Source organism: Lithobates pipiens, unplaced genomic scaffold (assembly GCF_037356315.1).
Source record: "Lithobates pipiens isolate NorthernLeopardFrog02 unplaced genomic scaffold, aLitPip1_a1.2 Scaffold_8, whole genome shotgun sequence".
Classification (NCBI taxonomy): domain Eukaryota; kingdom Metazoa; phylum Chordata; class Amphibia; order Anura; family Ranidae; genus Lithobates; species Lithobates pipiens.
In genome coordinates this window covers 657,195,782-657,210,667 of record NW_027507903.1, presented here as the reverse complement: position 1 = coordinate 657,210,667, position 14,886 = coordinate 657,195,782, and the positions used below count along the sequence as shown (strand labels likewise).

General features: G+C 49.5%; 1 protein-coding gene across 1 annotated transcript in view; it reads left to right on the top strand.

Moving 5' to 3' along the window:
- The window catches only part of LOC143961756 (protein mono-ADP-ribosyltransferase PARP14-like), a 109,683-nt gene that overhangs the window by 75,436 nt on the left and 19,361 nt on the right, over positions 1 to 14,886 (top strand). The window contains exons 15-16 of the mRNA XM_077471098.1: positions 1,245 to 1,387; positions 14,428 to 14,602. Coding sequence (XP_077327224.1) covers positions 1,245 to 1,387; positions 14,428 to 14,602 — 318 coding nt within the window. The remainder of the gene's footprint in view (positions 1 to 1,244; positions 1,388 to 14,427; positions 14,603 to 14,886) is intronic.

Sequence of the window (14,886 nt, the reverse complement as noted above, 5' to 3'; positions counted from 1 at the left end):
GAAGCAGCAAAACAGCCCCAGACCATCACACTACCACCACCATATTTTACTGTTGGTATAATGTTCTTTTTCTGAAATGCAGTGTTCCTTCTACGCCAGATATACTTGGACACACACCTTCCAAAGAGTTCCACTTTTGTCTCATCGGTCCACAGAATGTTGTCCCAAAAGTCTTGGGGATCATCAAGATGTGTTGTGGAGAAATTGAGACGAGCTTTGATGTTCTTTTTGCTCAGCAGTGGTTTTCTCCTTGGAACTCTGCCATGCAGGCCATTTTTGCCCAGTCTTTTCCTGATGGTGGAGGCATGAACGCTGACCTTAACTGAGGCAAGTGAGGCCTGCAGTTCCTTGGACGTTGTTGTGGGGTCTTTTGTGACCTCTTGGATGAGTCGTCGCTGCGCTCTTGGGGTAATTTTGGGCGGCCGGCCACTCCTGGGAAGGTTCACCACTGTTCCATGTCTTCGCCATTTGTGGATAATGGCTCTCACTATGGTTGGCTGGATTCCCAAAGCTTTGGAAATGGCTTTATAACCCTTTCCAGACTGATAGATCTCAATTACTTTCTTTCTCAATTGTTCCTGAATTTCTTTGGGTCTCGGCATGATGTGTAGCTTTTAAGGATCTTCTGGTGGACCTTACTGTGTCAAGCAGCTCCTATTTAAGTGATGCCTTGATTGTGAACAGGTGTGGCAATAATCAGGCCTGGGTGTGGCTAGAGAAATTGAACTCAGGTGTGGACAACCACAGTTATAGTATGTTTTAACAAGGGGGGCAATCACTTTTTCACACAGGGCCATGATGGTTTGGATTTTTTTTCACCTTTAATAATAAACACCTTCATTTACAAATTGCATTTTGTGTTTACTTGTGTTGTCCTTGACTATTGTTTAAATTGGTTTGATGTTCTGAAACACTTAAGTGTGACAAACATGCAAAGGAACAGGAAATGAGGAAGGGGGCAAACACTTTTTCACACCACTGTAGTTGTTAGGTGGGACTAAAAAATGTAAAAAAAGATGAGATTGGGTAAAATCTGTCATTCCAGTTTACTGTGAACATATGTTGTTCCCTGTAGATCCCAAATAGCGCAAAGACCTGAGAATGGAATGGAGTTTCATTCATTTTTTTCATATTTGGTGCCACCAATAATATCTACAATGTAGATACTTCATTTTAGATTGGGCAATGACGTCCAATTCTCTGGGATTTTCCTGGAGGTTCCTAATAAAATTTTTATTTTTCAGAAGAGGATTATCTCCGGGTACCACTGTGCTGGAAACCAATGGATAATACTCATGTGATAGAAGTGGATATCCCATGTGGAAGTTCTGAATACTCAGAGGTTGAACAGGAGTTTCAGAAAAGCTGCAATAGCAAAATTCTGAAGGTAACTTTTCCAATAAATGCCTATCTGCTATATCAGTCATATTTCCCGATGATATCTAGGAATGTCAGGTGATTATAGGTGAAGAGGATGCTAGTTTGGTCTTTAATTCAGATCTGGACATCCCAGAGAATGACCAACACATTATTTTGAGGCTTGAATAGTGTTGAGGACAAGTGTAAGCAGTGGCGTAACTAGAACCTTCAGGGCCCCGATGCAAGAAACCATGAAGGGCCCCCCTGAACCCCAGCCAGGGCCCTTCCCTCCGAGTCCGGTGGTGGAACTCCAGGGCGTGGTCACAGGTATGACCTTTGTGAGCCCTGTAGTTCCACCACTGGTATCAGTAGTTTTTTTTTTTAAGTTTTTTTTAATTTTTAGGTGCCCCATTGGGGGACTGTCCCTAGGCAGGATGGGGTCCCTGTCCTCAGAAGAAATGAGGTCCTTTTCTCCAGGGCATATGAAGTTACTGCCCCCAGGTGAGAAGGGATCCCTGTCCCCAGGGGAGGTGGGGGTCCCTGTCCCCACGTGAGAAGGTGTCCCTGTCCCCAGGGGGAGATGGAGGGGGTATGTAATGGTGTGTGGGGGATGGGGTCCTCTCACTCACCATGACCAAGCTGTAGGCCGCACACTCATCCATGTTGGCCTGGGCTCCATCCAGTGTGCTGGACGGGCGATCAGCATATCTCCCAGAAAGACCTTCCATCATCTGTGTATGACGGGGGAGGAAGGGGGCTGGCAGACAAGCCTGCAGTGTCCTCCAGGGAGCCGTCTCTCATAGGGCTGCACTGCATCTGTGTGCTTACAGTTTGTTTACCCAGGAGAAGTATGCAGTGCAGTGTGGGCCGGACTCGGGGGGGGGGGGGGGGGGGGGGCGGTGGGACTGGGGAGAACAGACATCGGACTGAGCGGCAATGCATGGAGCAGGAGAGGGGTACTCTGAGGAGGCGGCCGAGGACACAGGTCATGCGGGGAATTTATAACTAAAGAGCAGCCAGTGCGATAGTCGAGCATGGAGCTCTGCTAGTCACCCTCCACCTCCAGCCACCTGTGTGCATGGTGCACTGGTACCCCTAGCTGCCTATGCTGCTGCCGGCCATATGTAGAAGGGGGCTGCATGGGGCCCCCTGCATCACAGGGCCCGGTTGCGGTCGCGACTGCTGCACCCCCTATAGTTACGCCAATGAGTGTAAGGAATGGTATCTGGAGGTAGTGTAAGGTATGGTGCTGATAACAAATATGAGGAATGGTGATGGCTGTGTTAAAGACAAGAGTACATAATTGTGTAAGGACAGGTGTAAGGGATGGTGTTGAGGACAAGTCTACTGAGTTTCCATGTCTGCACACCTGCTGTGCCCATTATGAATGGTTAAGATTAGTGATGGCCGAACGGTTCGCCCGGCGGTCGTTTCGCGGCGAATTTCCGACTTTCGCCGTCCGCGGGTTCGAACGCCTTTTTCCGTCGTTCGCCCCGGCGGACTTACGTGTTTAATGTATACAAGAACTTTAACCTTTCGTGACACGTTTATCATGTGTTACAGGACAACCAATTGAGACATGACAGCTCATGGACACTTGGACATTCCCCCTAACCTATAAATACACCCGATCCGGTGGCCATTTTACATTCTTTCTTCTGTCACTGTAGGGAAAGGATCCTGTGTGGAGTAGGGACAGAGAAAACGCTAGCTATTTGGTACACAAAAGTTCTTTTCAGGACTGGTATAGGTGTTAGGTCAGCAGCCTGAGTTTCTTTTGTCAGTTTAGATAAAGGGACAGAGCGCTGTATGCTGCTATTTTAGGGACAGCTCAGCCAGATTAGTCTTTCTTCATCATCATCATCATCATCATCATTAGCTGTTACTATCAGGTCCACAAAAGAGCTGTTCCAGCTAATCGTTCCAGCCTACTCTTTTTTGCCAATTTGTATAGGGACAGGCAGGAAGCAGTGTGTCAGGCAGTGAGGATAATTTTAAAGACTTGCTGTTACTATTAGTTCCACAAAGGTTCTTTTCAGGACTGGTATCAGTGGTACGGTAATAGGCTTGTACACGTATAATATTCTTTCTTCCAAATATAGAAAGAATATTATACTTGACTGCTGCCCTTCTGCTGCAGTCTGCTAATCATTCACAACTCACTTGTTCCACAAAGCTCTTTATCAGGACTGGTAACTTGGTCTGTCTAGGGTGCTACGGTACATAGGCTTGGGTGCGGTACAGTCTGCTGTTCTGTAAGGACCGCTATCGGTCCACAATACATAGGGTTGCCGTGCACTACTGCTGACCGCTGCCCTATACTGCAGCAGTCCTTCAGCGGTATAGGGACTGACGCACAGTCTGCTAAACACTAATACACAACCTGCTTGGTCCACAAAAGTTCTTATAAGGACTGGTAACTTGGTATAGGGTGCTACGGTACATAGGCCTGAGTGCAGTACAGTCTGCTGTTCTGTAAGGACCGCTATCGGTCCACAATACATAGGGTTGCCGTGCACTACTGCTGACCGCTGCCCTATACTGCAGCAGTCCTTCATTGGTATAGGGACTGACGTACAGTCTGCTAATCACTAACACACAACCTGCTTGGTCCACAAAAGTTCTTATAAGGACTGGTAACTTGGTATAGGGTGCTACGGTACATAGGCCTGAGTGCAGTACAGTCTGCTGTTCTGTAAGGACCGCTATCGGTCCACAATACATAGGGTTGCCGTGCACTACTGCTGACCGCTGCCCTATACTGCAGCAGTCCTTCATTGGTATAGGGACTGACGTACAGTCTGCTAATCACTAACACACAACCTGCTTGGTCCACAAAAGTTCTTATAAGGACTGGTAACTTGGTATAGGGTGCTACGGTACATAGGCCTGAGTGCGTTACAGTCTGCTGTTCTGTAAGGACCGCTATCGGTCCACAATACATAGGGTTGCCGTGCACTACTGCTGACCGCTGCCCTATACTGCAGCAGTCCTTCAGCGGTATAGGGACTGACGCACAGTCTGCTAAACACTAACACACAACCTGCTTGGTCCACAAAAGTTTTTATAAGGACTGGTAACTTGGTATAGGGTGCTACGGTACATAGGCCTGAGTGCAGTACAGTCTGCTGTTCTGTAAGGACCGCTATCGGTCCACAATACATAGGGTTGCCGTGCACTACTGCTGACCGCTGCCCTATACTGCAGCAGTCCTTCATTGGTATAGGGACTGACGTACAGTCTGCTAATCACTAACACACAACCTGCTTGGTCCACAAAAGTTCTTATAAGGACTGGTAACTTGGTATAGGGTGCTACGGTACATAGGCCTGAGTGCGTTACAGTCTGCTGTTCTGTAAGGACCGCTATCGGTCCACAATACATAGGGTTGCCGTGCACTACTGCTGACCGCTGCCCTATACTGCAGCAGTCCTTCATTGGTATAGGGACTGACGTACAGTCTGCTAATCACTAACACACAACCTGCTTGGTCCACAAAAGTTCTTATAAGGACTGGTAACTTGGTATAGGGTGCTACGGTACATAGGCCTGAGTGCGTTACAGTCTGCTGTTCTGTAAGGACCGCTATCGGTCCACAATACATAGGGTTGCCGTGCACTACTGCTGACCGCTGCCCTATACTGCAGCAGTCCTTCATTGGTATAGGGACTGACGTACAGTCTGCTAATCACTAACACACAACCTGCTTGGTCCACAAAAGTTCTTATAAGGACTGGTAACTTGGTATAGGGTGCTACGGTACATAGGCCTGAGTGCGTTACAGTCTGCTGTTCTGTAAGGACCGCTATCGGTCCACAATACATAGGGTTGCCGTGCACTACTGCTGACCGCTGCCCTATACTGCAGCAGTCCTTCAGCGGTATAGGGACTGACGCACAGTCTGCTAAACACTAACACACAACCTGCTTGGTCCACAAAAGTTTTTATAAGGACTGGTAACTTGGTATAGGGTGCTACGGTACATAGGCCTGAGTGCGTTACAGTCTGCTGTTCTGTAAGGACCGCTATCGGTCCACAATACATAGGGTTGCCGTGCACTACTGCTGACCGCTGCCCTATACTGCAGCAGTCCTTCATTGGTATAGGGACTGACGTACAGTCTGCTAATCACTAACACACAACCTGCTTGGTCCACAAAAGTTCTTATAAGGACTGGTAACTTGGTATAGGGTGCTACGGTACATAGGCCTGAGTGCGTTACAGTCTGCTGTTCTGTAAGGACCGCTATCGGTCCACAATACATAGGGTTGCCGTGCACTACTGCTGACCGCTGCCCTATACTGCAGCAGTCCTTCAGCGGTATAGGGACTGACGCACAGTCTGCTAAACACTAACACACAACCTGCTTGGTCCACAAAAGTTTTTATAAGGACTGGTAACTTGGTATAGGGTGCTACGGTACATAGGCCTGAGTGCAGTACAGTCTGCTGTTCTGTAAGGACCGCTATCGGTCCACAATACATAGGGTTGCCGTGCACTACTGCTGACCGCTGCCCTATACTGCAGCAGTCCTTCATTGGTATAGGGACTGACGTACAGTCTGCTAATCACTAACACACAACCTGCTTGGTCCACAAAAGTTCTTATAAGGACTGGTAACTTGGTATAGGGTGCTACGGTACATAGGCCTGAGTGCGTTACAGTCTGCTGTTCTGTAAGGACCGCTATCGGTCCACAATACATAGGGTTGCCGTGCACTACTGCTGACCGCTGCCCTATACTGCAGCAGTCCTTCATTGGTATAGGGACTGACGTACAGTCTGCTAATCACTAACACACAACCTGCTTGGTCCACAAAAGTTCTTATAAGGACTGGTAACTTGGTATAGGGTGCTACGGTACATAGGCCTGAGTGCGTTACAGTCTGCTGTTCTGTAAGGACCGCTATCGGTCCACAATACATAGGGTTGCCGTGCACTACTGCTGACCGCTGCCCTATACTGCAGCAGTCCTTCATTGGTATAGGGACTGACGTACAGTCTGCTAATCACTAACACACAACCTGCTTGTTCCACAAAAGTTCTTATAAGGACTGGTAACTTGGTATAGGGTGCTACGGTACATAGGCTTGAGTGCGGTACAGTCTGCTGTTCTGTAAGGACCGCTATCGGTCCACAATAGATAGGGTTGACGTGCACCACTGCTGACCGCTGCCCTATACTGCAGCAGTCCTTCAGCGGTATAGGGACTGACGTACAGTCTGCTAAACACTAATACACAACCTGCTTGGTCCACAAAAGTTCTTATAAGGACTGGTAACTTGGTATAGGGTGCTACGGTACATAGGCTTGAGTGCGGTACAGTCTGCTGTTCTGTAAGGACCGCTATCGGTCCACAATAGATAGGGTTGACGTGCACCACTGCTGACCGCTGCCCTATACTGCAGCAGTCCTTCAGCGGTATAGGGACTGACGTACAGTCTGCTAAACACTAATACACAACCTGCTTGGTCCACAAAAGTTCTTATAAGGACTGGTAACTTGGTATAGGGTGCTACGGTACATAGGCTTGAGTGCGGTACAGTCTGCTGTTCTGTAAGGACCGCTATCGGTCCACAATAGATAGGGTTGACGTGCACCACTGCTGACCGCTCACCTATACTGCAGCAGTCCTTCAGCGGTATAGGGACTGACGTACAGTCTGCTAATCACTAACACACAACCTGCTTGTTCCACAAAAGTTCTTATAAGGACTGGTAACTTGGTATAGGGTGCTACGGTACATAGGCTTGAGTGCGGTACAGTCTGCTGTTCTGTAAGGACCGCTATCGGTCCACAATAGATAGGGTTGACGTGCACCACTGCTGACCGCTGCCCTATACTGCAGCAGTCCTTCAGCGGTATAGGGACTGACGTACAGTCTGCTAAACACTAATACACAACCTGCTTGGTCCACAAAAGTTCTTATAAGGACTGGTAACTTGGTATAGGGTGCTACGGTACATAGGCTTGAGTGCGGTACAGTCTGCTGTTCTGTAAGGACCGCTATCGGTCCACAATAGATAGGGTTGACGTGCACCACTGCTGACCGCTGCCCTATACTGCAGCAGTCCTTCAGCGGTATAGGGACTGACGTACAGTCTGCTAAACACTAATACACAACCTGCTTGGTCCACAAAAGTTCTTATAAGGACTGGTAACTTGGTATAGGGTGCTACGGTACATAGGCTTGAGTGCGGTACAGTCTGCTGTTCTGTAAGGACCGCTATAGGTCCACAATAGATAGGGTTGACGTGCACCACTGCTGACCGCTCACCTATACTGCAGCAGTCCTTCAGCGGTATAGGGACTAAGAGTTTTGTCACAGGGTCATTTAAAAAATGACATGCAGAGGAAGAGGCAGGCCCTTCCGCAGGGGTGGTAGGGGTAGGGCAGGAGCAACAGGCTTGAGCCAAAGTGGGAAGTTGCAGAAGGTGCGTTCAATTACTTTAAAGGATGCACCAGACTTGGTTGAGTGGCTCGCTCAGCCTTACTCTTCTGCACCCTCCTCATCCTCTCGATCTGCACCCTCTTCTTCACTCTCTGCTATGTGCACCCCCAAAGACACTACCACCAACAACACGACCACCACCACCACCACCACATACCTTCCGCTTGAGTCACTGGAATTATTTTCCGATCCATATCAAGAGGACATTTCTGATGCGCAGCCACTCTTGGTATTGGATCAGGAAGAGGAGGTAGCAACAAGCGCTACTCAGCAGTCTGACGCCAGTACCCAGATCAGCCCAAGGAGGAGGTTGGTCCCCGGTGTTGCTGCCTACTCTACTTATAGCGGTGGGGAAGGTGACGTTGATGATGACGTGTCTAGTGATGTCACGTGGGTGCCCACAAGAGAGGAAGAGGAGGGGAGTTCAGAGGGAGATATGGACCAGCAGATAGGGAGGAGAAGCAGCAATGACTTACATTGCACAGCAGGGACAAAGCAGACTGCAAATGTATCAGGAGCGAGTCATCGACCATGTACGGTCACATCTGGCGCTCCCAGGACACCGGCACATGGCTCCGCAGTGTGGGCTTTTTTTAACGTGTCCGCTGCTGACAATAGCGTTGCCATCTGCAATCTTTGCAGTCAACGCGTTAGTCGCGGTAAGCCCAATACTCACCTAGGGACGACCGCCTTAAGAAGGCACATGAGCAGCCATCACCGAGCCCAGTGGGAGCAACGGAACACACAAAGCCACACTGCAGGCTCTCACCGTCCAGCCTCGTCTTCTACTTCTCCTTCTCCTCTCTCCTCACAATTGTCCTCCACTCCACCTTCCATCACGCCAAGCTCACATTTTTCTGCAAAAAGGCAGGCTTCCGTGGGCCTAATGTTTGAGCGTAAAAAAATGATGACGCCGGATAACCCTCTTGCCCAACGGTTGGCGGCTGGCTTGTCAGAACTCATAGCCCGCCAACTACTGCCATATAAACTGGTGGACTCGGAGGCCTTTCGCAAATTTGTGGCCATTGGAACACCACAATGGAAGGTCCCAGGAAGGAAGTATTTCTCAGAGAAGGGCATCCCAGAGCTATATGGCCATGTTCAGCGGCAAGTGAATGTATCTCTGGCACACAGTGTCGGTGCCAAGATACATCTGACCACAGACACGTGGTCTAGCAAACACGGGCAGGGAAGGTATATCAGTTTTACTGCCCACTGGGTGAACCTTCTGACGGCCGTCAAGCATGTAACCCGTGGCACCCGTGTAGATTTGGTTTTACCGCCACGGATTGCATGCAGGCCTGACTCTTCTTCTCCTCCTCCTACTCCATCCTCCTCCCTCTCCTCCTCAGCTGCCTCCTCCTTTTCCGCTGCTAGCGTCTCTTCCACTGCACCGCCCAAGCTCCCCAGAACCTATTCCACATGCCAGGTGAGACGTTGCCATGCCGTGCTGCGTCTGTTGTGCCTGGAAGCAAAGAGCCACACTGGCCCGGCACTCCTTTCAGCTTTGCGTTCACAGGCAGATGAGTGGCTAACACCGCTCAATTTGACAGTTGGTAAAGTGGTGTGTGACAACGGTGCCAATCTGCTTAGCGCATTGAAACAGGGCAAAATCACGCACGTGCCGTGCATGGCACACGTCTTAAACTTGGTCGTGCAGCGATTCCTTGTCAAATACCCTGGGGTCCAGGACATCTTGCGGCAGGCAAGGAAAATCTCGGCCCATTTCAGAAGATCTTACACGGCCATGGCTCGCCTTGCTGACATTCAGCGGCGACACCATCTGCCGGTCAGACGTCTTATTTGCGATTGCCCGACGCGATGGAACTCAACCTTCTATATGCTTGATAGGCTGCTCCAGCAGAAACGTGCAGTTAACGTCTACCTGTATGAACTCTGCGAAAGAAACGGTTCTGGGGAGCTGGGTTTTTTTTCACCGCGCCAGTGGCTGCTCATGCGCGACACATGCAGACTTCTGCGGCCATTTGAGGAGATCACCAAACTGGTCAGTCGCAGCCATGGCGCCATCAGTGACATGGTACCTTATGCCTTCTTTCTGGAGCGTGCATTGCGTCGTGTCATTGATCAGGCTGTGGAGGAGCAGGAGCGGGAAGATGAGGAAGTCGCAATGCTGGATGAATTCCCAGGGGGGGCTACTCTATCTGAGACAAGTCAACAACAGGAGTCTGATGAGGAGTCAGAGGAGGATGGTGCCGGGGCGGATGAGCAGGAGCAAGAAGAGCATGCTTTAAACCTTTCTGGGATCCCTGTTGTGCGAGGATGGGGAGAGGAGAATGAAGAGGACGACATTATCCTGGATGATGAGCAGGAGCCAGGCCACCACACCGCTTCCACTTTAGTGCAAATGGGGGCCTTCATGCTCCAGTGTTTTAATAGGGACCCCCGTATAAAAAGCATGAGGGTCAAGGACCAGTACTGGGTGGCAACGTACTTAGACCCCCGGTACAAACACAAAATGGCGGAAATGTTACCGCCGTCGCAGAGGGCTGTCAGAATGCAGCACTTCCAGGCCTTGCTTCGAGAAATGCTGCATTCTGCTTTTGCGTGCGCTGGCAGAGGAGCAATTCCCACTCCCAGAGAAGGATTTGCGGGTACCAATCCAACAGCGCCTGCAAGAAGAGGCCGGTTTGAAGATGTGTTGGTGACTTCGGATATGAGGTCATTCTTTCAGCCGACCCATCGACAGGTGTCATCCGGATCCAGCATCAGGGAACGCCTAGACCGTCAGGTGTCCGACTACATTGGGTTAACGGCCGATGTGGACGCTCTGAGGAGTGATGAACCCCTAGACTACTGGGTGGGCAGGCTTGACCTCTGGCCAGAGCTTGCCCAATTTGCAATCGAACTGTTGGCTTGCCCCTCATCCAGTGTCCTGTCCGAAAGGACGTTCAGCGCAGCAGGGGGGATTGTGACCGATAAGCGTACTCGCCTAGCTCACCACAGTGTTAACTACCTCACATTTCTAAAAATGAATGAGGCATGGATCTCGGAGGAATTCAACACATGTGATCAGTAGACCATGTATATGTCTATAAACAATTTTTGGAATCAAGCACACAGACCTTCTTAATTCATTTGGCTCACTTCCCTGACCCAAAAAAGCACACCGTACTATATGCCCCTACCCTCCTCTTTGAAGAGGTTGAGCGGTGTCATATTTCTACTGGGGCTGCTTATTATGAGGGGTTCCCACCATCCCTGTGCTGTGCTGACTTCCTCCTGGGTGTTCTTATTATGAGGGGCTCCCACCATCCCTGTGCTGTGCTGACTTCCTCCTGGGGGTTCTTATTATGAGGGGATCACACCATCCCTGTGCTGTGCTGACTTCCTCCTGGGGCTGCTTACGGTGCTGCTGTCAGCGCTGTATGTCACGGAGCTGCTGTCAGCGCTGTATGTCACGGAGCTGCTGTCAGCGCTGTATGTCACGGAGCTGCTGTCAGCGCTGTATGTCACGGAGCTGCTGTCAGCGCTGTATGTCACGGAGCTGCTGTCAGCGCTGTATGTCACGGAGCTGCTGTCAGCGCTGTATGTCACGGAGCTGCTGTCAGCGCTGTATGTCACGGAGCTGCTGTCAGCGCTGTATGTCACGGAGCTGCTGTCAGCGCTGTATGTCACGGAGCTGCTGTCAGCGCTGTATGTCACGGTGCTGCTGTCAGCGCTGTATGTCACGGAGCTGCTGTCAGCGCTGTATGTCACGGAGCTGCTGTCAGTGCTGTATGTCACGGAGCTGCTGTCAGCGCTGTATGTCACGGAGCTGCTGTCAGCGCTGTATGTCACGGAGCTGCTGTCAGCGCTGTATGTCACGGTGCTGCTGTCAGCGCTGTATGTCACGGAGCTGCTGTCAGCGCTGTATGTCACGGAGCTGCTGTCAGCGCTGTATGTCACGGAGCTGCTGTCAGCGCTGTATGTCACGGAGCTGCTGTCAGCGCTGTATGTCACGGAGCTGCTGTCAGCGCTGTATGTCACGGTGCTGATGTCAGTGCTCTGTATTACGGTGCTGCTGTCAGTGCTCTGTATCTCCTGCACCCTCTTGTTTGCCTACCCTGGTCCCTGACCTTCCCTCTCCTCCATTGCCTTCATTAGCTCCATAGTCCTGAATTGTCAGAACAATTTCCCAAATAAAAAAAAAATGCTTGTAGTTATCGATCCCAAATTCACCTCATACATGTATTATGCTATTGTCCAGGTGGTGGGACTACGTGCTACCCCCTAATAATTACCCCGTGGCCGCAAATTCGACCTAAAGGTTTGCGAAATTCGCCTCCCATTGAAGTCAATGGAGCCCGCGGCGAACGGTCGTTTTCGCGAACGTTTGTGTCCGTTCGCGTTTCGCGTTCGCGAAACGTCCCGTCGGAAGTTCGTCCATCACTAGTTAAGATCATCCCTGTGCTGAGTTCCCGGGTCTGTACACCTGCTGTGCCCATTATGAAGGGTTAACACCATCCCGGTGCTGAGTTCCCGGTCCGTACACCCGCTGTGCCCATTATGAAGGGTTAACACCATCCCGGTGCTGAGTTCCCGGTCTGTACACCTGCTGTGCCCATTATGATGAGTTCCCACCAACCCTGTGCTGAGTTCCCGGTCTGTACACCTGCTGTGCCCATTATGATGAGTTCCCACCATCCCTGTGCTGAGTTCCTGGGTCTGTACACCTGCTGTACTCATTATGAGGGGTGCCCACCATCCCTGTGCTGAGTTCCTGGGTATGTACACCTGCTGTGCCCATTATGAGGGGTTCTCACCACCCCTGTGCAGAGTTCTCGGGTCTGTACCCATTATGAGCATTTCCAAACATCCCTGTGCTGAATTTCTGGGTCTGTACATCTGTTGTGCCCAATATGAGGGGTTCTACCATCCCTGTGTTGAGTTCCCAGGTCTATACACCTGTTGTGCCCATTATGAAGGGTTCCACCATCCTTGCGCTGCTTTTCCAGGTCAGTGCATTGAGTTGCCAGGTCAGTACACCTGCTCTTCCTATTATCGCAGGTTTCCACTATGATTACTGGGCATTTTCTATCATGGAGAATGCAACAGGAGAAGCTGGAACACAAATAGGTGGGCGTGAAAAACACCATGAGGTGGGACCACACAAAGTGGGGCAAGAATACCAAAATCTGTCAGGATGACAGGAGCAGAGCTGTAAAAGAATGTCAGAGAAGTCTGGTGGCATATTTTAGACTTAGAAAAAGTCAGGATCGAACTTAGCTAACTAAAGTACAACTGGTACCAAAAGGCTTCTCCAAAATATGATTCTTAGGTGGACCGTCCCTTTAACGACTTCGCACCCAGGCCAATTCTGACATTTCTCTCCTACATGTAAAATTCCTAATTTTTTTGCTAGAAAATTACATAGAACCCCCAAACATTATATATGTTTTTTTAGCAAAGACCCTAGAGAATACAATGGCGATCATTGCAACTTTTTATCTCGCACGGTATTTGCGCAGCAATTTTTCGAACGCATTTTTTTCCAGAAAAAAAACAGTTTCATGCTTAAAAAAAAAAAACAGTAAAGTTAGCCCAATTTTTTTGCATAATGTGAAATAGGAGGATACGCCGAGTAAATAGATACCCAACATGTCACGCTTCAAAATTGCACGCGCTCGTGGAATGGCGCCAAACTTGGTATTTAAAAATCCCCATAGGCGACGCTTTAAATTTTTTTACTGGTTACATATTTTGGGTTACAGAGGAGGTCTAGGGCTAGAATTATTGCTCTCGCTCTAACGTTCGCGGCGATACCTCACATGTGTGGTTTGAACACCGTTTTCATATGTGGGCGGGACTTACGTATGCGTTCGCTTCTGTGTGCGAGCTCACGGGGACAGGTGCACTTTAAAAAAATTTTTTTTTTTTATTGTTAATTTTATTTTTATTTTTTTAGTTGTACACTTAAAAAAAAAATAAAAAAAAATGTATGACTTTTATTCCTATTACAAGGAATGTAAACATCCCTTGTAATAGGAATATGGCACGATCGGACCTATTTACAGTGAGATATGGGATCAATAAGACCCCATATCTCACCTCTAGGCTGGGAAGAATAAAAAAATAAAATAAAAAAAACGATCATGGCTTCCTAGCCAGATCGGCGCCGTTAATTTGAATACCAAGGCCGGGCGTGATGTCAAAACATTGTGCCCGGCCTCCGAACGATCATAGAGACTCAGGGGACAATCTAGTCTGCCGGAAATCTCTATGATCACTTGCTGGGGCCGGCGGATCCTGTGACCGACTCACCAATGAAAACGGTGAGTCGGTAGAAGCACCGGAGGGCGGCGGGAGGGGGGGGGGGGCGTCCCCTCCCTCCGCCTGTAAGAACGATCAAGCGGTGGAACAGCCGCTATGATCGTTCTTATGGTGTAGGGAATCGCCGGCTGAAAACGGCAATATCTGAATGATGTCTGTGGACTCAGGCATCATTTAGATATAACCAGCGAAACCCCATGACGTCAATAGATGTAGCGCGGGTCTCAAGTGGTAATGTGTGATATAATGTATATCGTAATGGGTTGAGCTCACTACTGTTCAGGTGAGATGACGTCTTGTATTTATGTAGGTTTGTATGATCTACCACCCCCCCCCCCCCCCCCCCAGATTCTGCGTGTCCAGAACAGGAACCTCTGGCTGAACTACCAGATAAAGAAGCATCAAATGGACACCAAGAATGGCTCCACTAACAACGAGATGAGGCTCTTCCATGGAACTGACTCCAACTCCATCCAGCATATTAACCATCATGGATTCAACCGGAACTATGCAGGGAGAAACGGTGAGAGATTTCAGATTAGTATGTCTATGTATCATGCGTAAACTCCCTTCAATACTTCTGGATGGAGTTCAGGTGCATCATAAGGTTGTGAGAATTTTGGATACATCTACATTAATGAACCCCCGACGTGTCACACTATACAGCAGGCACGTGTTCAGGCTTGAGAGGAGCATCTGCAGGCAGGAGGGAGCATTTCCTCTCCCCTCCCCCAGTGATCAGACTGCACATTGTAATTATGTAGTAAGTCCCAAGGTGGAAGACTGAAGCAGGGCCAGATCTGTGTC